The 19,827-nt window shown below is 40.6% G+C and overlaps 1 protein-coding gene and 1 long non-coding RNA gene across 5 annotated transcripts; both read right to left on the bottom strand.

Annotated features, from left to right (window-relative positions):
- Window positions 1–110: 110 nt before the first annotated feature.
- Window positions 111–19,720, bottom strand: faxcb (failed axon connections homolog, metaxin like GST domain containing b). 4 transcript variants are annotated; one of them, XR_014876809.1, is made up of 7 exons: window positions 16,759–17,628; window positions 12,692–12,827; window positions 12,002–12,198; window positions 7,609–7,826; window positions 4,913–5,029; window positions 1,409–4,500; window positions 111–1,372 (listed from the first exon to the last, which is right to left on the bottom strand). XR_014876809.1 is itself a non-coding variant. In XM_085177055.1 (7 exons), the coding sequence occupies exons 1-7, from the start codon at window positions 19,311–19,313 to the stop codon at window positions 4,181–4,183; spliced, it is 1,146 nt and encodes a 381-aa protein (XP_085033181.1). In that variant the 5' UTR covers window positions 19,314–19,720; the 3' UTR covers window positions 111–4,180. The 4 variants fall into 4 exon arrangements, 3 of the variants coding, with proteins under 3 accessions (XP_085033181.1, XP_085033183.1, XP_085033180.1); XM_085177055.1 differs by adding an exon at window positions 19,278–19,720 and having other exon boundaries at window positions 111–4,500; window positions 16,759–16,880; XM_085177057.1 differs by adding an exon at window positions 17,723–19,255 and having other exon boundaries at window positions 111–4,500; window positions 16,759–16,880.
- On the bottom strand, window positions 9,489–11,987 carry LOC146508008 (uncharacterized). The gene is made up of 2 exons (XR_014876810.1): window positions 9,646–11,987; window positions 9,489–9,563 (listed from the first exon to the last, which is right to left on the bottom strand). It is a non-coding gene; the product is annotated as an uncharacterized LOC146508008 (long non-coding RNA).
- Window positions 19,721–19,827: the final 107 nt, after the last annotated feature.

The raw sequence follows: 19,827 nt of genomic DNA, 5'->3' as shown, positions 1-19,827 counted from the left end.
GCACATTAATGCACAGTGTGCGTGTCAATAAAGCTGCGTCATGACTTCGGCCCCTTCCCGTTAAGCTGAGATGCACAAGGAAGCAGAGTGAACACGAAACCAGGGTGTGGTTAAAATTGTCACAGCTAGTCTTTATTGAAATCATCCAGTCACTCCAGTTTGTATGACTGCCACAGGTAGTTTGATCAGTCAGTCAGCTCTACATACAGTATGATACACTTTGTCACACATACAATATTTACATTACACCAGCAGCAAACGCTATGACGTGGTTCCAATAACAAGACATCTAGTTTTAATATGGCTTGATTAATGCAGTCCAACTGTACTGTAATATCATGCCCAGACTGGATGAGGCGACTGAGAAGCACACAACCAAGACCGGTGCGGATCAGGTCGGAATGCAAACCACAGGACGACATGATTGAAGAAGGTTGTTTGTACAACCTGAGTCTCAGTTCATCTCTGGCCTTTGGGCAGCTACCCAGGATTGTTCTCCCAAAACAATAAAAAACAAAACAAAACATAAAAGTCATCTCCTCAGATGATACATAGACATGCAGACAGTTTTGGTTTTCCCTGGCCAGGTTTTGAGATATCCACTTTTACTTCATAAGGATGGAAATGGATGGATTTTTTTTCCTTATTTAAAGTGAACTGCCGCTCTCACTTCCACTTCATAGTTTTAAAATTAAACCTTGTGTATCTTCTACAGTGCCTCCCTCAGTCCGGCCTCTGTCTGAAACAAGCTCTTTTACCTCTCATACATTAAAAACAAATTTCTTCTGATTGGGTGCCTCTCACAAACAACAGGTTTGAACAGCTGGTGGGTCGGTTTCTGTTCCCACTGCCAAAGCTATTAGGGATAACCCCTCATTGATCGCAGTGAGAGCCAAGAGTGGAAAAAATGTCTAAAACGGAGCATTAAGAGCAGTCTGAACCCTGAGCTTTTGGCTCACAGAGATTACCGACATAAACTCATTATTAGAAAGGTGGACATGTTTAATATTAATCCAGTAAGCTAACAGTATATTATATATATCTCTATACACTTGCTCATTAGAGAGATTTAGAGCATTGTTATTCAACTGGCATTCCTGGCTGTCTGATTTAACTACAGTACTCACTCAAATTTATCAGTGGTTTGGTCTCCAACTTCTGAAGGAAATTTTAGCTCTTTACTTGCTAAATAAGCTCAATTATGATCACCAGCAAGTTGCCGTCGTTATTAGTGTCATATGGTGCTAAGCAGTTTGTCTAGAGCTAAAAAGCTGCCAGCTGCTTCTAAGAATGACACTAATGAGAGCAGTGAGACTTAACAAAAAGCAGTTAAGTTGCAGCCTGCGCAACCAAAACAATCACCGGAGAGGTGCTGTGTCTCTTTGTAGATCTGAGGGAAAAATGCAACATGACTCTGTTTGCATTAGAAAAATAAATGGATCCTATTCTGAAAGAAAAAAAAAAAAAAAAAGAAGTTACCAACAGCTTTAAATAATTCTGCAGAAATGTGATAGTTGCTCAAAAAAAAAAAAAAAAAAAAAAGACTCAATTTTTTGGTGACAGGTAAAATATGTTGATATTGATTATATATATGATATATATATGATATATTGAATATATTGATTTTTGTGACAGACATCTGAAGGCTAGGTTCACACTCCAAGCTCCTATGCAGAAATTCTGGTTTAATCCTCCGATGAGTTTGTTTGGCACTTCTTTTTTGCATTCCTCTCTTAGCCAATATCAGAAAAACAGTGAGACGCATGTGTAACAGCGTCCCGTGCATCGTACTTTTACACAGAAGCGACAAGAGGCCGAAAAAATGCGTTTACCATTTCACTTTTAAGTTGATGTGCAGAAGAAGCCGGCTAATCAGAGAGGACAAAGAGAAAGATCATGGCTTTTTGTGGTACAGTAACTCCTAGCTTCATATAGAGGCGTGGAGGCAGCGTTGGAGCCCGGAGTGGTTGGATTCTGATTTTCACTGAATAAAAAACTCTGTATTTCAGGGCTCCATATGAAAGAATTGAAAAAAAGAAAGCAGATTTCTGTGATTTGTGCTTTTGTGAAGAAACATGAGTGGTATTTAAGCAAAGGAATCCGATTTGGGCCTTTTTTGCCAGCATGTGAATATAACCTATGAAACCTGTTTGCACTGTAAGATTCTAGGCTAATAAGTGTTTAAGTTAACCATCTCATATCTTATATTTTGTTCCTTTACTTTTTATTTATTTCTCTTTTTGTGACATAAAAACTAATGAATCTGACAACTCTGACCATCTATCCAGCAAATTGAATGAAGATTTTTTTAATTTTTCCAGGAATTTAAAATGAAACTCCATTAATCTCGTGGAGTGAAATAAGAAAAGAGACATCTCCGAGCCTGGAGAATTCAAAACAAAACTATCTGCACGGTTTAGTGCCACTCGTGAGGAGAAAAAAAAGTTTATAACCAGGGTTTGTAGACCCTTTAATGCAAGTCACACTTACTTTTTATGTACCATAGTCAGTTTTTAAAGCCATCACATTTTCATTACGAGCACTTCCAGCGAGCTTAACGTGACAGACAAAAACGAACGCTCCCCCCGGCCCAGACACTTTGGTCCACATTTTAATCAAGATTTTCCACCAAGCTATAGTCGCTTCCTTTTCATTTGGTATTCTGACTCAGTCCGGTCTGCAAACACTTTATCAGCTGCTTCACTGATGACATTCACACCCGGTAACATTCGCATATGCGCAGCCGACATGAGCAGCACAGTCCACTGCAGCTTGATCTTTATCAGCGTCATTCAGTCTCCATTCTGTGCCTTCACAGCTGACTCCTCCGACTGAAATGAGGTGAAAATTAAATTTCCACTAGTGCAAATTAAGATCTCTCTTTGAGAGCAATAAGAAAAAGAAATAACATTAAATATATGTATATATTTAACAAAGAATAAATTACTGTAGAAAGAATAATATCAAGTGGCACTGATAATAAATTATATCATAACAAAAAAATGTCGCAAAGGAGTTTCACCCATTTGTTTCAATGTTCTGAGCGCTGAGGGTGAGTTGTTGCTGCGCTAAGTTGTAGTATGCAGTATCTTTCTCTCTCACAGACTCACACACACGCGCGCGCGCGCGCGCTACGTATGAATGGGAGATTTAGCAAAGAAGTGGAAATTTCTTGTATTAAATGTACTGCACGTCCTTAGGCTGGAGTGACCTTGATGTAGAAGGCAACAGGCGGACTGCTGACTCCATCTAGTGGTCAAATACAAGAACTGCAGCTCTTCGATAAGACCACAAGAAGTTTGGAAGAAACTACAAAAAAAACCCAAAACAAAACAAAAAAAACAACGACAACAACAAAAAAAAAAAAAACCCAACTCTCCAAGTTCAACAATAACAAAGTGCAGGCAGATAATTACTTACTGGGCAGAAAATAGGATGAAGCTTGCAGAAGAAACAGGCACAAACCTTACTTCCTGATTTCTGTTCAACAGGCCTATACAGTAAGTGTATCTGGGGTTTTAGACAAAATGATTGAATTACTTTTTTTTCACCACATACAGAAGCATGAGGGAGCATGAGGAAAATGACTTTAGGGTCAACTTAATGCACGGACTGATGCTCAATGTCATCTGTGTTTACTCCTCAGCACACGGATGGCTAACAGCAGAGACATGGCAGCTGTTCCTTTTTCAATCTCCACCTGTTTCAGTGGTTTTGTGCGTTATGACACACGGCAGAGTGGTGATTAGTTGCATCATTTCATAGCAAGTGAAGTGCCACCTGTCATGTCTGTAGCACTCTTCTGTTGCCAACGCGCTCTTCATGAGATGGTTCCTTTGTGTGTTAACCTTTCGCGCTAGCTTCTGCATCTTAGGATGAGACAAATAAGGCAAAGAGGAACTGTCACAGGGACAGTTCTGACGTAACAGGAGGGAACTGACTGTACAGTTGCATGTTTTGTAAGGTTTATTTTGCATCGTCTGCATACAAACGCCCAGTCTGCCCATTGGGAAGTTGTAACATGCTGGGCATTACAGGTGGAGGAGCTGGAATAGTTCTTTCAGCTGTGTGCGAGCTGCTGCTTGGACACATCGTTCCAGCCAGATTTATTTAAGCAAAACCACACAGCAGCCTGTAGCACCGACTGTTCCAGCCTTTGGTCAGTCTCAGTCTGCCTAGGTCAAACTTCCAGGTCTGGCATTGACTCCTCTTTAAACTGAGCATCATTGTCAGACCCTGTGCCCACGTCCGAATCAAATAGCGAGCGGTCAGAGTCGGGGGAATGTGCGTGCGTGCGTCCGGCTGAGTGGCTGCTGCCATCGCTGTCATCCAGCGTGTCAGTCCTGGAGAAGAGGCCGAAGTCCAGCAGGCCCGTGGGGGTGCCCCCGCTGCTGCTCTCGCTGTCTCCGTCGTAGTAAAAATCCTCCACCTCAACAAACCACTCGGGCCAGAACCTCCTCCGCATCCGCTCGCAGAACATGGCCAAGTTGATCAGCTCTCCTGTGGAGACATGTAAATCTTTTTGAAGACAGAGAAGAAACCAGCAGGTGGTATCACAGGTGCTTACTGCCTTTGTTAGTCTTTTTTGGGGTCAGGTTTTGTTCCCACAATCACCTTGATCACAAATTATGGATTAAAACACAGAATCAAGCTCTGATGCTGTTCCCTGAAAAGATAAAAAGACTTTAGTGTTCCCTGTGTGAGACTTTAAAGCTGCTCTCTGAGCTTGTGTAAGCAGCACTGCACTGCAGCAGAACAGCACTGCCATCTAGTGGACTACACATAAAAATGCACCAGTGAAAACATCTCACAAGTATGCTTAAATATTGCAAGGACAAGGTAATATACAAAAACTTGTGATAAAATACAGCATGTATGTGTTGATTTGCAATTACTGAATAGATCATCTGACCTTTGATAAGTTGCTCTGGTCGTGTTCCAGGTAAAGTCCACATGGCTTGAGCTAGATGCCCAAACACTGTAGCATCTAATGTTGACATCTTAGACCCCATGAAGTATTTCTTATCTCCTGCAAGACAGAAAACAAACAGCAATTTCAAGCAACGATAAAGGGAATATACGAGAATTTCCACAGCACTGTGCAGCTAAAGATGGTTAAATTAAAACTATTAGTAACATTAATAGTTAATGGGGCGACTGTGGCTCAGGGGATTGGGAAGCGTATCTGTAACCGGAAGGTCGCCGGTTTGATCCCCAGGCTCTCTGTCCTACCGCCTACTGGTGTTGGCCAGAGGGGCCGATGGCGCGATATGGCAGCCTCGCTTCTGTCAGTCTGCCCCAGGGCAGCTGTGCCTCCACCAGTGTGTGAATGTGAGAGTGAATGAATAATGGCATTGTAAAGCGCTTTGGGTGCCTTGAAAAGCGCTATATAAATCCAATCCATTATTATTATTATTATCATAATAAGCAGCGATGAAGCAACAAGTTGGCCAGCTGATACTGTCTCTGTTCACCAGTACTGGCATGTTGGCTGTTAGTCATCTGCTGTGGCATGTTAATGCAGAGCTGAGAAGACTTTAAAACAAATCAGATTTTACAGTGATGATTTACCTGCTGCAAATCAATAACAGAAACAAAGTAACCAAACACACACACAGACACATAATAAATATCAAAAACCAAATTAAAGTACTCCTTTTTCAACTCTGCAACTCATCCCATCTGTGTTGTTGAAAGGTTTTTTGCTACAGATGATTTTCATTCCACTTGTACTGGCAGAAGGTGTTTGTAAACCAACAGTTTTCGCTTTACTTTGAGCTTTTTTGATGCACTAACTCTTCACGAACTACCTTTAGCTCACTTTTTGAGATGTTTATCATTAAGACCTTTGCACACTGAGCGTGCTGGGAAAAAAAATGTTCCGAATTCTTGGGATATGAGCTGGTCATGTAATGTTTATACATATAGGATGTCAGTGGGGCAGTTTAAGCTCTTGTTAGCAGAGTCAGTATCACATCTGAGGAGACAGAGAAATCATTTCAAAGAGCCAGAGCAGTGTCTAGCTGTGTGCCTGAGGTAAAACAGTATTATTTTACCAAGTCAATATCCATCATAATGTATGAAATATCAGTACAAATTTGATGCATCAGGTGTGTGAAGGGCTTTATTTTAAGATTACAATACAAAATGATCTATCACTAGCACTAAATCTTAGTTCACGGTTGTTTTTGGATAGTTTTTTTTTCCACCTAAACACATTTCACGAGCACATTTTGAACTGCTGCAGAGAGAGTGCTAACACTGACTAGAAAGAGAGCATATTTCTCCCATACTGCCTTCTCTTCATCGGCTCCTTGTTAAATCCAGAAACAAATTTAAAAACCTCCTCACGTACAAGGTGTTGACACCCTCGATTATTACAACATTCCTTTGTGATAAAGCTTATAGTCCTCCCCTAGTTACACTGCTATAGGCCTGAACTTCAGACTTCCCATGATGCACTTGGTGTTTCTTCTTCACTCACCTCCTTCCTTTAGACTCTGTATGTTTATACACCACTCTGCATTTAGCCATCAGTTATTATTCATCTCTGCCTCTCTTCCACAGTGTGTCTTTTGTCTTGTCTCCCTCCCATCATGCCCAACTTGTCCTGGTTCTGCTGGATGTTTTTTTTCCCCCCAACTCTGCCAAGTGCTTGCTCATAAGGGGTTGTCTGATTGTTGGGGTTTTCTCTTTATTATCGTTGGGTTTTTACTTTAATATAAAACGCCTTGAAACTTGTGATTTAGTGCTATATAAATAAAACTGAAATGAACTTGTTTTTACTTTTGTTTTTACATTTGTTCAATTTATTCATACATTTTTCAAATAAGTGGAAATACTCTGTGATCTTCGAGTACCCCAGGCAGCTGCTGAGATCTCTCCTGGTTGGGAATCCCTGCTCTTATACACATCATCATCAATGCCATTAGAGATGTTTTTAATGTAACCTGTAAACACTTCCAGTAATGCAGAGGGAAACCAAAACACTACAGGAAGGCTGGTTAATGAAAGGTTGCTAAGTATTTGTGTGCTTTTCTTGACCTTCAGAGAGCAAACTTCAAAGTAAACTCATTTCATTTTGAAGTTGGGAAATCAGCTCTTCTGGTTAAAATGCCAGATTTTAGATGAACACTTCTGGTACTTGTGCGTAACAAACATTAAAAGACGGAAGCCAGATGGTTGTGGAGTGTACCAATGTTTTCACTCGGGAATGACTTTTCCATTTTATACAAGCTGTTGTTCGCTGTAATGACACAAGCAGATCGATGCAAAGCACTATTCTAAACACACTTATATTGCATCCCTCCAGCTAACATCCAGAGCTTTCTCTGTTTTCATTCATTACTGTCTGTACCTCAATAAAATTCAAGTGCAAAAACGCAGATAAATGGCATTTTGTTCTGATGAATATAAACCAATTAAGAGGAGCTTGTGAATATTTTGAGAAACATCAGCTCACAGTAACAAATTCATGTATTTTCATTACAGCCAATGGAAAAAAGAACACTAGCTCCATTATCAGCTTGCATAACAGCATTAGCGTATCGCTCTATAACCACAGTCCTGATGAGGTTAGTCTTAGTTCTACTGAACAGGCGTCCGTACCCAGTAGAGTGGCCAGTGTCCTCATGTCCTTCTCCATCAGTGTGTAGACCTCCTCCTTGGAGAAGCGTCCGATGCCGTGGCCGTACATCTCCCGCCGCACCATGCCACCATTCAGGTGGCTCAGCATCCATTTCAGTGTGTCACTCAGAGGCCCACTCATCGCCAGCAGCTTCTGTGTTTCCTCCAGGTTATCCACCCACTGGCAGTAGGCTATTGTCCTGAAGGAAAACACAACGTAGACTACACTGTGTTACGATTACACTGGCTGGCAAAAAGCTACTCCTCTAAATCAAAAGTGAGCCTCGGCTACACCTACAGTCTGTCAGTTTCTTACACTCTTCCTGTACTTACTTAGCTCAAGATCAAAAAGTTTTCCAAATGTTGGTCTAAAATCATCGTGGTCTTTTCAAAAAAGAACAAACTGCATTTGAAACTGAGTCTTTGAGCCATCGGTTCATTTGTATCATTTATAGTTGAACATACAAAATGATTTCTACACAGCCAAAAAACCTTATCCCACTCAGCATACAATCCATGTACCAAGAACATGCTAGAACAGCGGTCCCCAATCCCCGGGCCTCGGACCGGTACCGGTCCGTGAGTCGTTTGGTACCGGGCCGCGAGAGTTGAGGCTCAGGTGTGAAATGTGTGGTTTTCAGGGGTTTTATCGGTTTTCAGCGTTATTTTGTTATCGTTTTTATCATTAACTCAGTTTTCCTGGGTCTTTTCATGTGTGTTATGAATAAATCTTCTTTTTTTTTCAGTACCGGTACTAGTTTTATTTTGTTGTATTTATCCGCGACACCTTAAAGGCCGGTCCGTGAAAATATTGTCGGACATAAACCAGTCCGTGGCGCAAAAAAGGTTGGGGACTGCTGTGCTAGAAGGTATAACACCATCAATATTAGCACACATATTTAAATATAGAATTATCACATACAAAAGGTTAGGGATATAACAGTTCTCCAAAAGCATTTTTGTTTGTTTTTTTTTAGTTTTTGTTCATACTGCTGTTTTTAAAGGGGATAAATAAAGGAAAAACAGCTTTAATGCCTTAATGCTTAAATCTTATTTAGTTAGTTCAGTGACTGCATGTCTGTGTTCACTTTGGCATTTCCCCCCCTGCTTTGCAGAAACATTGTCATGTTGTGTTGTATTAAAGATCTATAAATCATTAGATCCGTTTCAAGTAAAACCAAAAACTACACTAATACAAGAAAGAAGAGCCATGTTTATTCAACTCTCCAGTCTAGTGCTATATTTTTAAAACTGAATATGGTGGCAAACCAGAATTTTACAAAGGACCAACAGTAATATTTTACTCTATGATGCTGAGTCAAAGTGAATTAGAGTGGGGTTCGGCCACTGCATCGTAAAGCTTTATGTCTAATGACAATTAGCCTCAACTTAATCAATAAAAGTGCTCCACCCATTCACTTGCTGCCAGAACACAACATCGTATATTCAGCCCTTCAAACTGTCGGCCTGAGGGTTGAAAGAAATGCCTGGAATCCGTTCCTGTCGCTCATGATAAAATATAGACGCCTACTGCTGCAAAGCAACGGCAACTTACAGTTACTCATGAAAAGAAAGCAATGCTGCAGAAATGGCAGCATATAGTGTATCTCTATATTAAGATTTTTCTCACACTGTGGTCCAACAATTCCTGTTTATTTACAAGCAAACAAGCCCAACTCAAACCCTCAAAATCCCTTGTGAAACCACTAAAGGACAAATGTTTCACATGAATTCACTCCATAAAACAAAGACAATGAAAACAGCAACTCTGGTATTTCATACATTTGTTGCTTCTGTTCTGCATAAGTTGTCTGTGTATCCAGATACTACTACAGATACACACTTGGACTTTTCACACTGTAGGGGTAACCCATCTGTTTATGATCTGAAAGAGTCTGAAGAAGTGAAGAAGTTGTGCTTGGTGTGTTTTTTTTGGGCTCAACAACAGAACTCAATGACAGCCAAGCTGTTTGTTGATAATAGTACAAGTGCAGGGGAGACCTACATGTTTCTACCTACATGGGTTAGAGCTTTTACCCCTCAGTTCATCTAAAGGCCAGCGCCTGGCCTCTGTCATTTTTCTGCTGTATGTGACTGGTTGCTCAATAGAAACTGAATTAAAGAATCTGGGTTATATTAATTTTCAGAGTGGGGACTATCCATTGGCCAAATGCTACTTCCTGTTATATTATCTGATGTCCAAAGTGTCTGTATTCTTTAAACAAACAAACAAACAAACAAATCAGAAGAGGAGCAAGCATAAATAGAGTAATGTTTTTTTTAATCCCCAGGTAATTTCAATTGCAACCTTTGCAAATGTTTCTGTGCAGTTTGCCACAAAATGCATTTTCAAGATAAAGCTGCAGTTGCAGTATTTCCCAGGGAGAGAAAAAAATGCTAATGTGTGATCCTGACAGATGGAGAAGGATGCAAGAAAGAGAGGAAGATGGATGGATGAAGGATGACTGTTTTCAAAAGTTCTGGCTGCTCAATACAAGAAATTTTCCATACAGGAAACTGAAATCTTGCATGTAATGTCCTCATTCATTTTAGAGTTTTATAATCAGATACATGTCTGATGCTGTACTAAATGACATTTTTTTGAAACCTCTTGTCAAACAAACTGAGTGTTATTCAAGGGTTGCATGGGAATACCTGACAGTTTAGTGCAGGCTAAACAGTACACGGACTGGTTACACCGAGGGTAGCAGGGATCATTTTGGTATATTTAAGGTAATGATGCCGATTAGATTCACTCTGTGAACTATGGCTTTTATACTAGCTTTATAGTGTCTAGGAGTTGGGGCCATTTAGCCATAAAGCTTATGAAACATCTACTTATACAGTATTTTAGTGAACTTTGCTGGCTAAATCCACAAAGAGCAGTGAATATCAGAGCAGCAGCCCAAGTCAGCCAATCACAGTCTGCACACAAAGAAAAGTCCAATGGAGCTCACGAAACAAATCATTTTACTGCGTGACTTATCTCTAACTCATTCTTTTCACCATAGATGTGTTACAGCCCATCTTAGAGTTCCTCCTCCTGCCGAATCCCCCTTTAATCCGCGGTTATACCTGCTGTGTTTGCAAACAGTTGGACATTTAAATATCCAGCATAAGGTTAATCTCAATTTAAAGTTGTATTTATGCCCAGTTTTTACTCTTGAAATTCCTCTTTGACATTCACTGGATCACAGCTGCTAAACACTAGTTGTCTGTGTATGTCTACTTTAAAGTATAGTTGAGTGATCCTTTTCTGGTATTACAGAGTTATTAGAAGATTTGTATTTTTAAAAAGCACAGCAAAATAAATGAGTATATAATAGTATAACCAGCTTTGGGAACATTTTCTGCTCTATATCCATGCCACTATGAATCAGGAAGGCAACTCTGTGTGTGCACGATCTAACCAAATCTATCTGTAGGCTGTGTCTCAGTACACAAAGAGCAGCACGCTGTCGTGCTGCCCTTCCCTGAAATAAATAATTCAATCAATAGGTCTATATGTGGGTCCAAACCTGGTGCAGGGTGCATGGAGAAGCAGAGGAAGAGGAGCAGGGAGGTGACACAAGGAGACAAGACGGGAGGGAGCGTGAATGTGGATTACATGAATGACCTCTGCTGCTTTTAGAGAAATGGAGCAGATTCAGTTTATAACACAAAGCCAGCAAATTGTTCCATCCTTTGTTCCTTTTTTATAAGTGAACTAAAACCAATGAGTAGTTCAAATTGTGTTCTAAAATTATTTTATAGAGAGCAATAGGCCATACCACATGGATCAGACCGAGTTAGTGTGTGTGTGTGTGTGTGTGCCTTTTTGAGGGGGATGGATAGAGAAAGAGAGATAGAGCTTTTAGGTAATGGAAAACACTCGTCTTGGTGTAGATGGAGCGTGGAAAACGATTTCCTAGCAGCATGTCTCTACCCCAGTGATCCTGGAGTGACTCACTGCTGCGAAGGATGGCAGATATCACAGCCTGGGCTGAAAAGCTGCACAACCAATGCACAAATAATCATACTTTTTTGTTTTTAGAATAAATCCACAGTGTGTCTTTTTTCTCTTGCTGCTAAAATAAATTGGACCTTTTTTCCCGGGAGGATCAGTGTAGGTGGTTCCTCATATGGTTTAGCACTGAGCACATTAAAGTGTGCATTTAAATATGAATGCATGCACACAAAATTACATAATCAACTCAGCACCACATAATTTCACCCCTCAAATGCAATAATTAAATCAAACTGTAGAAACAGAGAACTGCTTTCTGTCTTTAAAATGATCTGAAAGTGGCTTTTCCATTTAAAGTGCCTGAAGTCATAGCTCTTAAAAGCCTTTCAAAGGCACGGCTCGCCCTGTATACCTATACAACTTACTTACCAGTAGAGGTGTTCCTCAACCATTTTGGTGACAGCGCGGGACACAGCTATCTCCTGCGGGGTGAGGTTCTTGTTGAGGTTCACACCCAGCTTCTCCTCCAGGAAGTCCACTATAAACTCTGACCCCGACACCTGTTCGTGGTTGTACTCGATCCAGGGCATCTTACCTTGCGGAGATAGCCTCCCATCAAAGTAGTTCTGCAGAGGGAAACAACTTTGCACATAAATTTCCTGGGCTGTGTGTACATTTTATTAACAAAACAAAGAGACTTTAGACCTATGTGAAAATGGAGACTTATTTGTGGCATGAAACCACACAATCATTGACTAACAAGCTATAAATCACAAGTCATCATCCATAATAAGCATGTGGTTTCAAAGTCAGACCCAGTCTTCCTCATTGCATCCATTTTTTGCAACCAAGATGGTCATTAACAACTAAAATCTTAAGATCTTCAACTCTGTCACGACCAACAGCTACAACAGCTTTCATTGTTTCTGTCCTTATATGGAAGCTGTTGACAAATGGGACCCCATTTCTAAGCTGCCATTAGCTTATGCTGCCCAGTGTTGATGCTGTTGGAAGAGAGGCATTAAGGCTGTGCAACAGAAGTAGCTATTAATGGCTGAAGAGAAAAACAACTTAAACTCTTCAGAGGCAGAAACACCCCCCTCCCCTCTCTGTTATCACCTGGTAGGGCAGATCCGCCATCCGCAGGTACGTCTCTATTTTGAGGCAGAAGGGCGAGAGGCTGGGCACACCATTCTTTGGCCTGGAAAACTGATGGAGGATAATGGCGTCTTTGGAGTCCAACTCCTGCTCCTTCCTACATAGAAACCAAAGATGGAGAAAACTCAATGAATAAATGTTGTAACTGTAAATGTTATACCTCTTTAAAGACCATTCTTAAACTCGCTAACATACATTGTCTCCTTTTGTACATTTTGTTCCAGTGTTAACGTTAAAAGCATACTTTCATCCATTCTGTGTTAATGAAAGTATGCTTTGGTGTCTCGAGCCTTTCCAACTATGCATAGATACCAAGAGGAAAAAATGTTTAATTTTAAGCCAGCGAAGCCGAAATCAACCGGTTTTTCCACCTGTTTTCAGGGTCGATTGGTGCAGTGGGGCCAGTGAGATAAATTCCAAACGAAACTCAGCATCTAAACAGAAAACAGGACTTTGACTTCAGCTTCAGGCTCTGGCCGACCTCCCTGTGAGGAGTAGGTCACACCTGCAGTTTTTTTCTAGCACGGTGACACACTATTCGTGCCGAGTTCTGTTTTCTTTGCGAGTTTTAAATTTTTTTTTATTATTATGTTAAACAATTCCAACGAATTCCAATCCAACTTTATTTATAGAGCACTTCAGAAAAACAACATAGCTGACCAAAGTGCTTTTCTGTTAAAAGACAACATCAAGATTTAAACAAACATATTAAACAAAAAGGAAAAAATAATATAAATCACAGTAAAACATGGAAAACTATAAATAAAATAAACAATAACATATACAAGAAATAAAACTAACAATAAATGAAAATAAGTATTAAAAGGAACCAAAAAAAACAACACTTTCTTTATTCACACTGAGGTCACTAACTTTTACATAATGAGTCTGTACTTCAAGTGACTTTAAGTGTTTTGAGATATACTGGCATCACTAGCTGTTATTATACTCCATTAAAACTCTTTAAGTGATTGTCAAGACTAGAAATTTTATTTCCACTTTGATAGATCGTTCTGTGAAACAAGGAGCAGCTGAGCTACCGAAGGCTTAAAATCCACAAAGTTGTATTTCTGCTCCACTGTATTAGCTGAGGGGTAATAAGAGCTTCAGTTATAAGTCAGAATATTGACTAAATGAGTCATCTCTCCTCCCACTGTACTGTAGGCCTGCTGTCTAAAGACACTTAAGATAATAATAAGCTAGAATGCAATTGTGCAGGGAGGATGTTGGTGGTATTCCTACACTGCTATTACCGTGCTAAAATTGTAGTTGAGGAGTGTCTCAATGCTATGGCAATTTGAGTTAAGACCTTTTTGCAACCAGAGAAATAAAACTACACCTAACACATCAGCACAGGGAAAAAAACTAAATCTAATCTAATTTTACTACACCGCTTTCCTAATCCCGTTACACATTCATCTGGGCATCTATTTCTATTCCTGAAGAAGCTTTTAGGCATCATCTCAGGTACACACACACAAACCCCATCTGCTCCATTTAGCATCTCTTTTATCACTGACCACTGCTCCCTATATTTGAATAAATTTATGTAACTGCAAAGCGGTCTGACAACACTTACTTCACTTAACTATCCTTTTTAGGATAGTTTAGGAGTTAAGTCTGTGGAAATTATATTATAGATTATGGTTGCTTTTGTTTTGAGTTCTATCCTATTTTACGATCACATTACAACATGATGTCATTTTTTTAATTATTCGGAGGGGGGGGGGGACGTATTTCTGTACATTAAGACAAAAATAAGTAATTTTTTTTTTTTTACCCAGGCCACTTTTAGAGTGACAGAAAAAAATGATAAAGCAATATTTTGCATGGCACTATTGTATCAATAAAGAGACACCAAATATCTATATTTTATTAAATAAATTAAAATACTCTGGAAACACTACAATAAGAGAGCTCATATCATGTAGCACCAGCATTAGATAAGGTTAGCGGAGCAAATTCACATGAAATCAGCTGAACTTTTGCAATATAAAACAACTCAATAAATACATCGTTAAAAAACAAAACGAAAAACCATCCAATACTGGACACAGTTAGCTTGACGATGCTACCTCCTACTTCAAAGCAGGCGAATCACTCAGTCACATGAATTCATTTGTAAAAACAGATATTTGACTGTGAACAATTTATCACTGTAACAATTGATCACAGTTAATTACCGTATTATCAGAAACTGATTCCATGTAATTGGCAACTTGACCCCATTCCAGGCTGGATGTTATCTAAACAAAAACTAAATAAAAATCTGTTTTTACAGGATAGTACACTGTTCATATTTTATTATATTCTAAAAAAATAATATGTTCATTTCTAATTTAATATCAGCAACATGTTTCAAAAACCTCAAGTCAACAAAAGATTGTTTTAAAAAACAACAACAACAACACACAGCTGGCTGAGTGTTTCACAACTTATGAGATTAAACTGTCATTGATGCTCCATCCTAAAATATAAAGAAAAGAGCAATCCCTGAATCTTGTGTGCAATGCATTGTGTGCTTTGAGGCAACATATGCTGCCATCCAAACAAGCTTTTTATTTTCTTTCAAGGAAGGCCTTGCTTATTTTCAGTAAACCACATTCTGCAGAAAATATAAATTCATATTTGCATGACAACAAATTCTTATTTTTTTCATAACGTTTGTAGTTAGGGCTTAGTTATGCAGGCATAGGCCAAGGCTGCAGTGGGGACTTCCCATGATGCACTAAACACATCTACTACACTCACCTTTTTTCACTCCCCATGTTTTTGTTTTTTTAAATAAATCTAGTGCATGCCATTAACTTTTGTCTAGTCTCTCCCATAGCTTGTGGTTTGACCTGTCTGCAGCTGAGATCACAGCAAATATTTCCTAAGCATTGTTCTGCTGGAGATTCCTTCCTGTTTAAAGGGAGCTCTTCCTCTCTATTGTCACAGTGGTGGCTAGGAGTTATTGTTTACATGGTTGTCACAATATAAAGCAGGTGTTGTGATGCTAAATAAATAAACTTGAGCTGACTGTGGTGCTGAAACCTCGCAGGTCTCACTGGTAGCTGTCCACAGTTACATGGTGCTGAAAATATTCTAAATCTGCAGAGAAACTGACATCATATTATTACGTCTGATCTACGCATGCCGTCCTTCTTCCATGCACATTGTGGTGCTTCGTCTCTCAGAGGAACCACTTAAAGAGCCTCTCAAAGATCTCTCAGCTGGGAAAAGGAGAACAAAAGCTGACTAGTCGTAGCAGCAGCTCTGCCAACAATACATCACATGGCACGGACATCTGACGCCGGCAGGCTGCGGGACCAGCCTCAGCGGCCTGCACGTGATTCAGAGTTTCTGCACGAAATGTACGGTTCACGCAGCTTGTGGATCGAGGAGGGGGGAGTGAAAGCAGAAACTACCAGGCCACTGTAACAGGATGTGCTTACTTCCTGGCACTGGCCTGGCCGAAAAATAAATAAATAATCCATCCATTCACAGCCAGGCGGTCTGTGCTCTGACAATAGTCCCGTGTTAATCTCTCTTACAGTGACCGCATACTGATCACCAGCTTTCATTGTAGAAAACAACTGTAAATGATGCGGACAGCTGCTGTGTCTCAGCTCATTAAAGGTCAGGCTGATTCCGCAGCGTCCGAGGAGGGCTTCGTTTAGACACGCTCAGGTGCCGATGTGTTCTGCACGGGAAATGGCACACGAGCGGACGCGTGACTCGCTTATTTTTTTTTTTTTTTTAAGTCTCCACCTAGTGTCGTGTCCTTTGAAGGAGAAAACGAGGGACGGCAACCTCAGCAAGAGCCTCTTCCCGCGAGAGCTGCAGAGGAACCACATCCCCATGTACACACTCCTGTATCCATAATGCTTTATGCGGTGTCACTCATCAGTCACTGTCAGCGGGGGTGGGTGCGATCAAAACGTGAGCCCCAGGAGGCAAAAGAAATACTAAACAAACAAACAAACAAACAGAAACCTGGTGGTGATAAGGATGATAAAGAGCGCAGGAATGTTGTGCGTCCCTACCTGATGGCGAGCAGCTCATGCAGTAGGTAGGCTGCAGCAGCCAGCAGGGCCCCCCCGGTGATGTACAGGGTCTTCTTCCACCAAGAGTCCGAGCCCAAAACCGACATGATGCCTCCGTAATCCTGCAGGGGAAAGGCGATGATATAGCCATACAACGACTGCTGCTGCTCGGAGCCGCACAGCCCGATGGGCAGGCTGTGATTCCGCCCCAGTTCAACAACACACGGCCGGGAAGAGGCGAAACCAGCAGCCCAGTACATCCTCTTCCCTCGGTTACAGCCGCCCCGCGTCCTCCCTGCTGCAGTCCCCGTTAGGCTTCATCGAGACCCCCGGCGCTGTGTCTACGGCATGGCGGCGGTGTGGCTAATATTGATCCAGGAAAGCGGAAAAGGTAAATATCTGGAACATCACTCCCTGAGATGAGGCTCGGCAGCCAGCTCGCTTTCCTTCGCAGGATCTGCACAGCATTATCGCGCGAATAACAATGGCAACACCGCGACTTCCGGTCCCTAATTTCAAAATAAATGTCAGTGTCCACACTGTTCCAATTACATTTTTTGCACCTAATATTTTACTTGCAAAATAACCTTTTCTGCTCTTAATAACCGTACACAGTGAGTGTTAGTTATTGCTAGTTTTCCATCACATATCATGTGAATGAAATTCGATCGTAAATCTGAACATGATATAAACTAAATTATTCATTTTTGTTCATGAAATGTTTTTGTGATGACATGCCACACATGGTAAGCTCCACACCTCACCACCAGTTGATTCACCTTAGTTTAATTTACAGTCACTACTTTAAAATAGTCTACTTATTGTTCAATATTGTTTCTTTATTAAATGTATTTATTTTCCCATCACACCTTCCAATGTTTATATGGTGTGCACACATATTAACCTTGCAAGGTCAAAGTTTTGTTTTATGTTATATTAATACATCTTTCTTTGTTTGGGTTACCTGGGGGTTGGCTTCTCCTCCTGTCTGGCAAAAGGTGTGGCAAAGGGCTGGGAGACCTGAAGTACCACTGACAGCCTAATTGGATAGCACCACATGCTTCGTTGCCTGGGGGGTGTTTCATGTTTGTTTAATTGTTTTGTATTAGTTGGTTATATGGCAGCCATCTTGTTTTCCCCCGTGTGTGTCATTTGGTTTAGCTAAACCAGTATTTAAGTTCCCCCCTGTGTCATTTCAGCAGGTCAGTTTATCTTGTGTTTGTTTGAGGTTTTGTTAATTATTATCTTGAGTTTAGTCTATTGAGTTGACCTCTTTTATTGGTCTGCCTGTTTAAGTTTTGGCTTTGTTAAATATATTTTCATATTTTTGGGTCAATAAAACCCCTTTTTTGAATTAAACCACCTGTGTCCTTTATGCTTTACTGCTTGGTCCCTGACAGTTTTAATATTTTAAAAGTAGTCAAATCATTATCTGATTTGTCTGACCAAATAAATAAATTTAATTTATTATTAGCAAAAACAAATTAAAGTAGCTGGGGCCAAAGATTATTTGGCTGTTTTGCTTCCAAATAATGGCAAAAGCTTAAAGCAGGCCCATCATGTATTCCCTTATTTTCTGTTTATATGGCAGATCCTCATATGACCAAAGTTTTGAAGAACTAATGGGTGCTTCCTTTTTTCTTAAGGGACAGACTAAGATAAACATGAATTAATCTGAACTGTGAATTGTGCAAAGCTACGTCTACATGCCTATATTCTATGCAGTTTAGATCAAGGTGGAAGGCTGTTCCAGTTTTTTGTTGTTGTTGTTTTTTTTTTTTTGCGTCTCTCAAAGAGCTTTAGTCAGATACACTTGGTTTGCAAAAAGATGTTGTCCAATCCCCACCATAGAAACAAGAGTTTACGAGAAAGAGAAGCATTTGATCTAATTAAGTTCTGCATAGAGCTGGTAAAAAAGTTATGTGATTAACATCTGTAGAACTTAATAACTTTCACAGTATATATTACGTGTGGTGGAGTGTACATTTTGATCATCAGATCAAGGTAAACACAGGGCTAGAAACGCAAAAAAAAGAATTACCCAGTCCTTTTATTTTTGTGGCAAAGTTGGGCAACTTCCGTTGTTGTCTATTCAAATGCTGGTTACTTCATGCAGCCGGCCTATTGTCTTTCTCCAGTGGAGGATCGGAGCCACCCCGCCCTGACGAGCCCCCTGCGCTCACTGAACGCAGAGACTCACTGACCACCACAAAAACAAACTATTGGCCAACAGCAGCCAAACATGATGATAAGCCCTTCTGCTCCGCTTCTACATTTTAAGCAGCCTCCGCTTCAGCTGACTGCTCCGCTTCAGCTACTACAGACTGCTGATTCCATGAAGTGCAGTGTGTTTGTGCAATCGCACTGAAGCACATTACGCAAACGAGAAAAGTAAGACACGGATTGCAAATCCACTATGCCACCTGTGCTGTGACCGCGGTGTGCTGTCGGTATAGACTCTACTTACAGTCTAACTGTATAACTTAGTGGTAAATGCACTAATAGGAAGGAGTACTCACTCTGGAGCAACTTTGGAAGTGGAAGAAGACGTTCATCCTGACGCTTTAATCCAGCAGGTGAGTTGGAGATCTGTTTGTCGAGCATGCCGAGAACAGGATGTAGACAACTTGGACAAAAGAACATCCAGTAGTTACGTGTCCGCCGGTATCATCCTGGTGCCAATTACCTGCCTGCTGCTGTCTGACCCCATCAGGTCAGTGAAGGAGGGTGAGTGCTTACCGCAGCCATGGCTACGGCAAGTTAAACGCGCGGCCTCGTGGCTCTCGGGAGCGCGCATTAAAGCAGGAGCGTGTATTGGTGTTTACTGCTGAACCAGCCTGGGAATATGACACAGCAGGCACTGCTGGAGCAAGGCATTTAGTAAACGCACACATAGATATACTGTCGGCAGATAGAGGAAACGACTTTGACATCAGGAAGCATCTTTATGACACTTTTTTTTTTTAATGGCACTTTTGGCCAGATCGCTCTTGAAAAAGAAATTTTTTATGTCAATGACACTCTTTACCTAGATAAATATAGGATACATAAAAGTCACTTTGCCAAAAA

The sequence above is a fragment of the Neolamprologus multifasciatus genome, chromosome 11 (assembly GCF_963576455.1).
Source record: "Neolamprologus multifasciatus chromosome 11, fNeoMul1.2, whole genome shotgun sequence".
Lineage (NCBI taxonomy): Eukaryota > Metazoa > Chordata > Actinopteri > Cichliformes > Cichlidae > Neolamprologus > Neolamprologus multifasciatus.
The sequence above is the reverse complement of the archived record's forward strand: the minus strand, read 5'-3'. Positions and strand labels throughout refer to the sequence as shown.

What these genes read in the sequence shown, in the direction of transcription:
- faxcb (XM_085177054.1), bottom strand. Translation starts at nt 17,018, where the DNA reads ATGTACTGGGCTGCTGGTTTCGCCTCTTCCCGGCCGTGTGTTGTTGAA. An exon ending in CATGAGCTGCTCGCCATCAG is followed by an intron (nt 12,828 to 16,758) that starts GTAGGGACGCAC and finishes GTTTCTATGTAG; the next exon opens with GAAGGAGCAGGAGTTGGACT. An exon ending in ACCAGAGCAACTTATCAAAG is followed by an intron (nt 4,501 to 4,912) that starts GTCAGATGATCT and finishes ATGTCTCCACAG; the next exon opens with GAGAGCTGATCAACTTGGCC.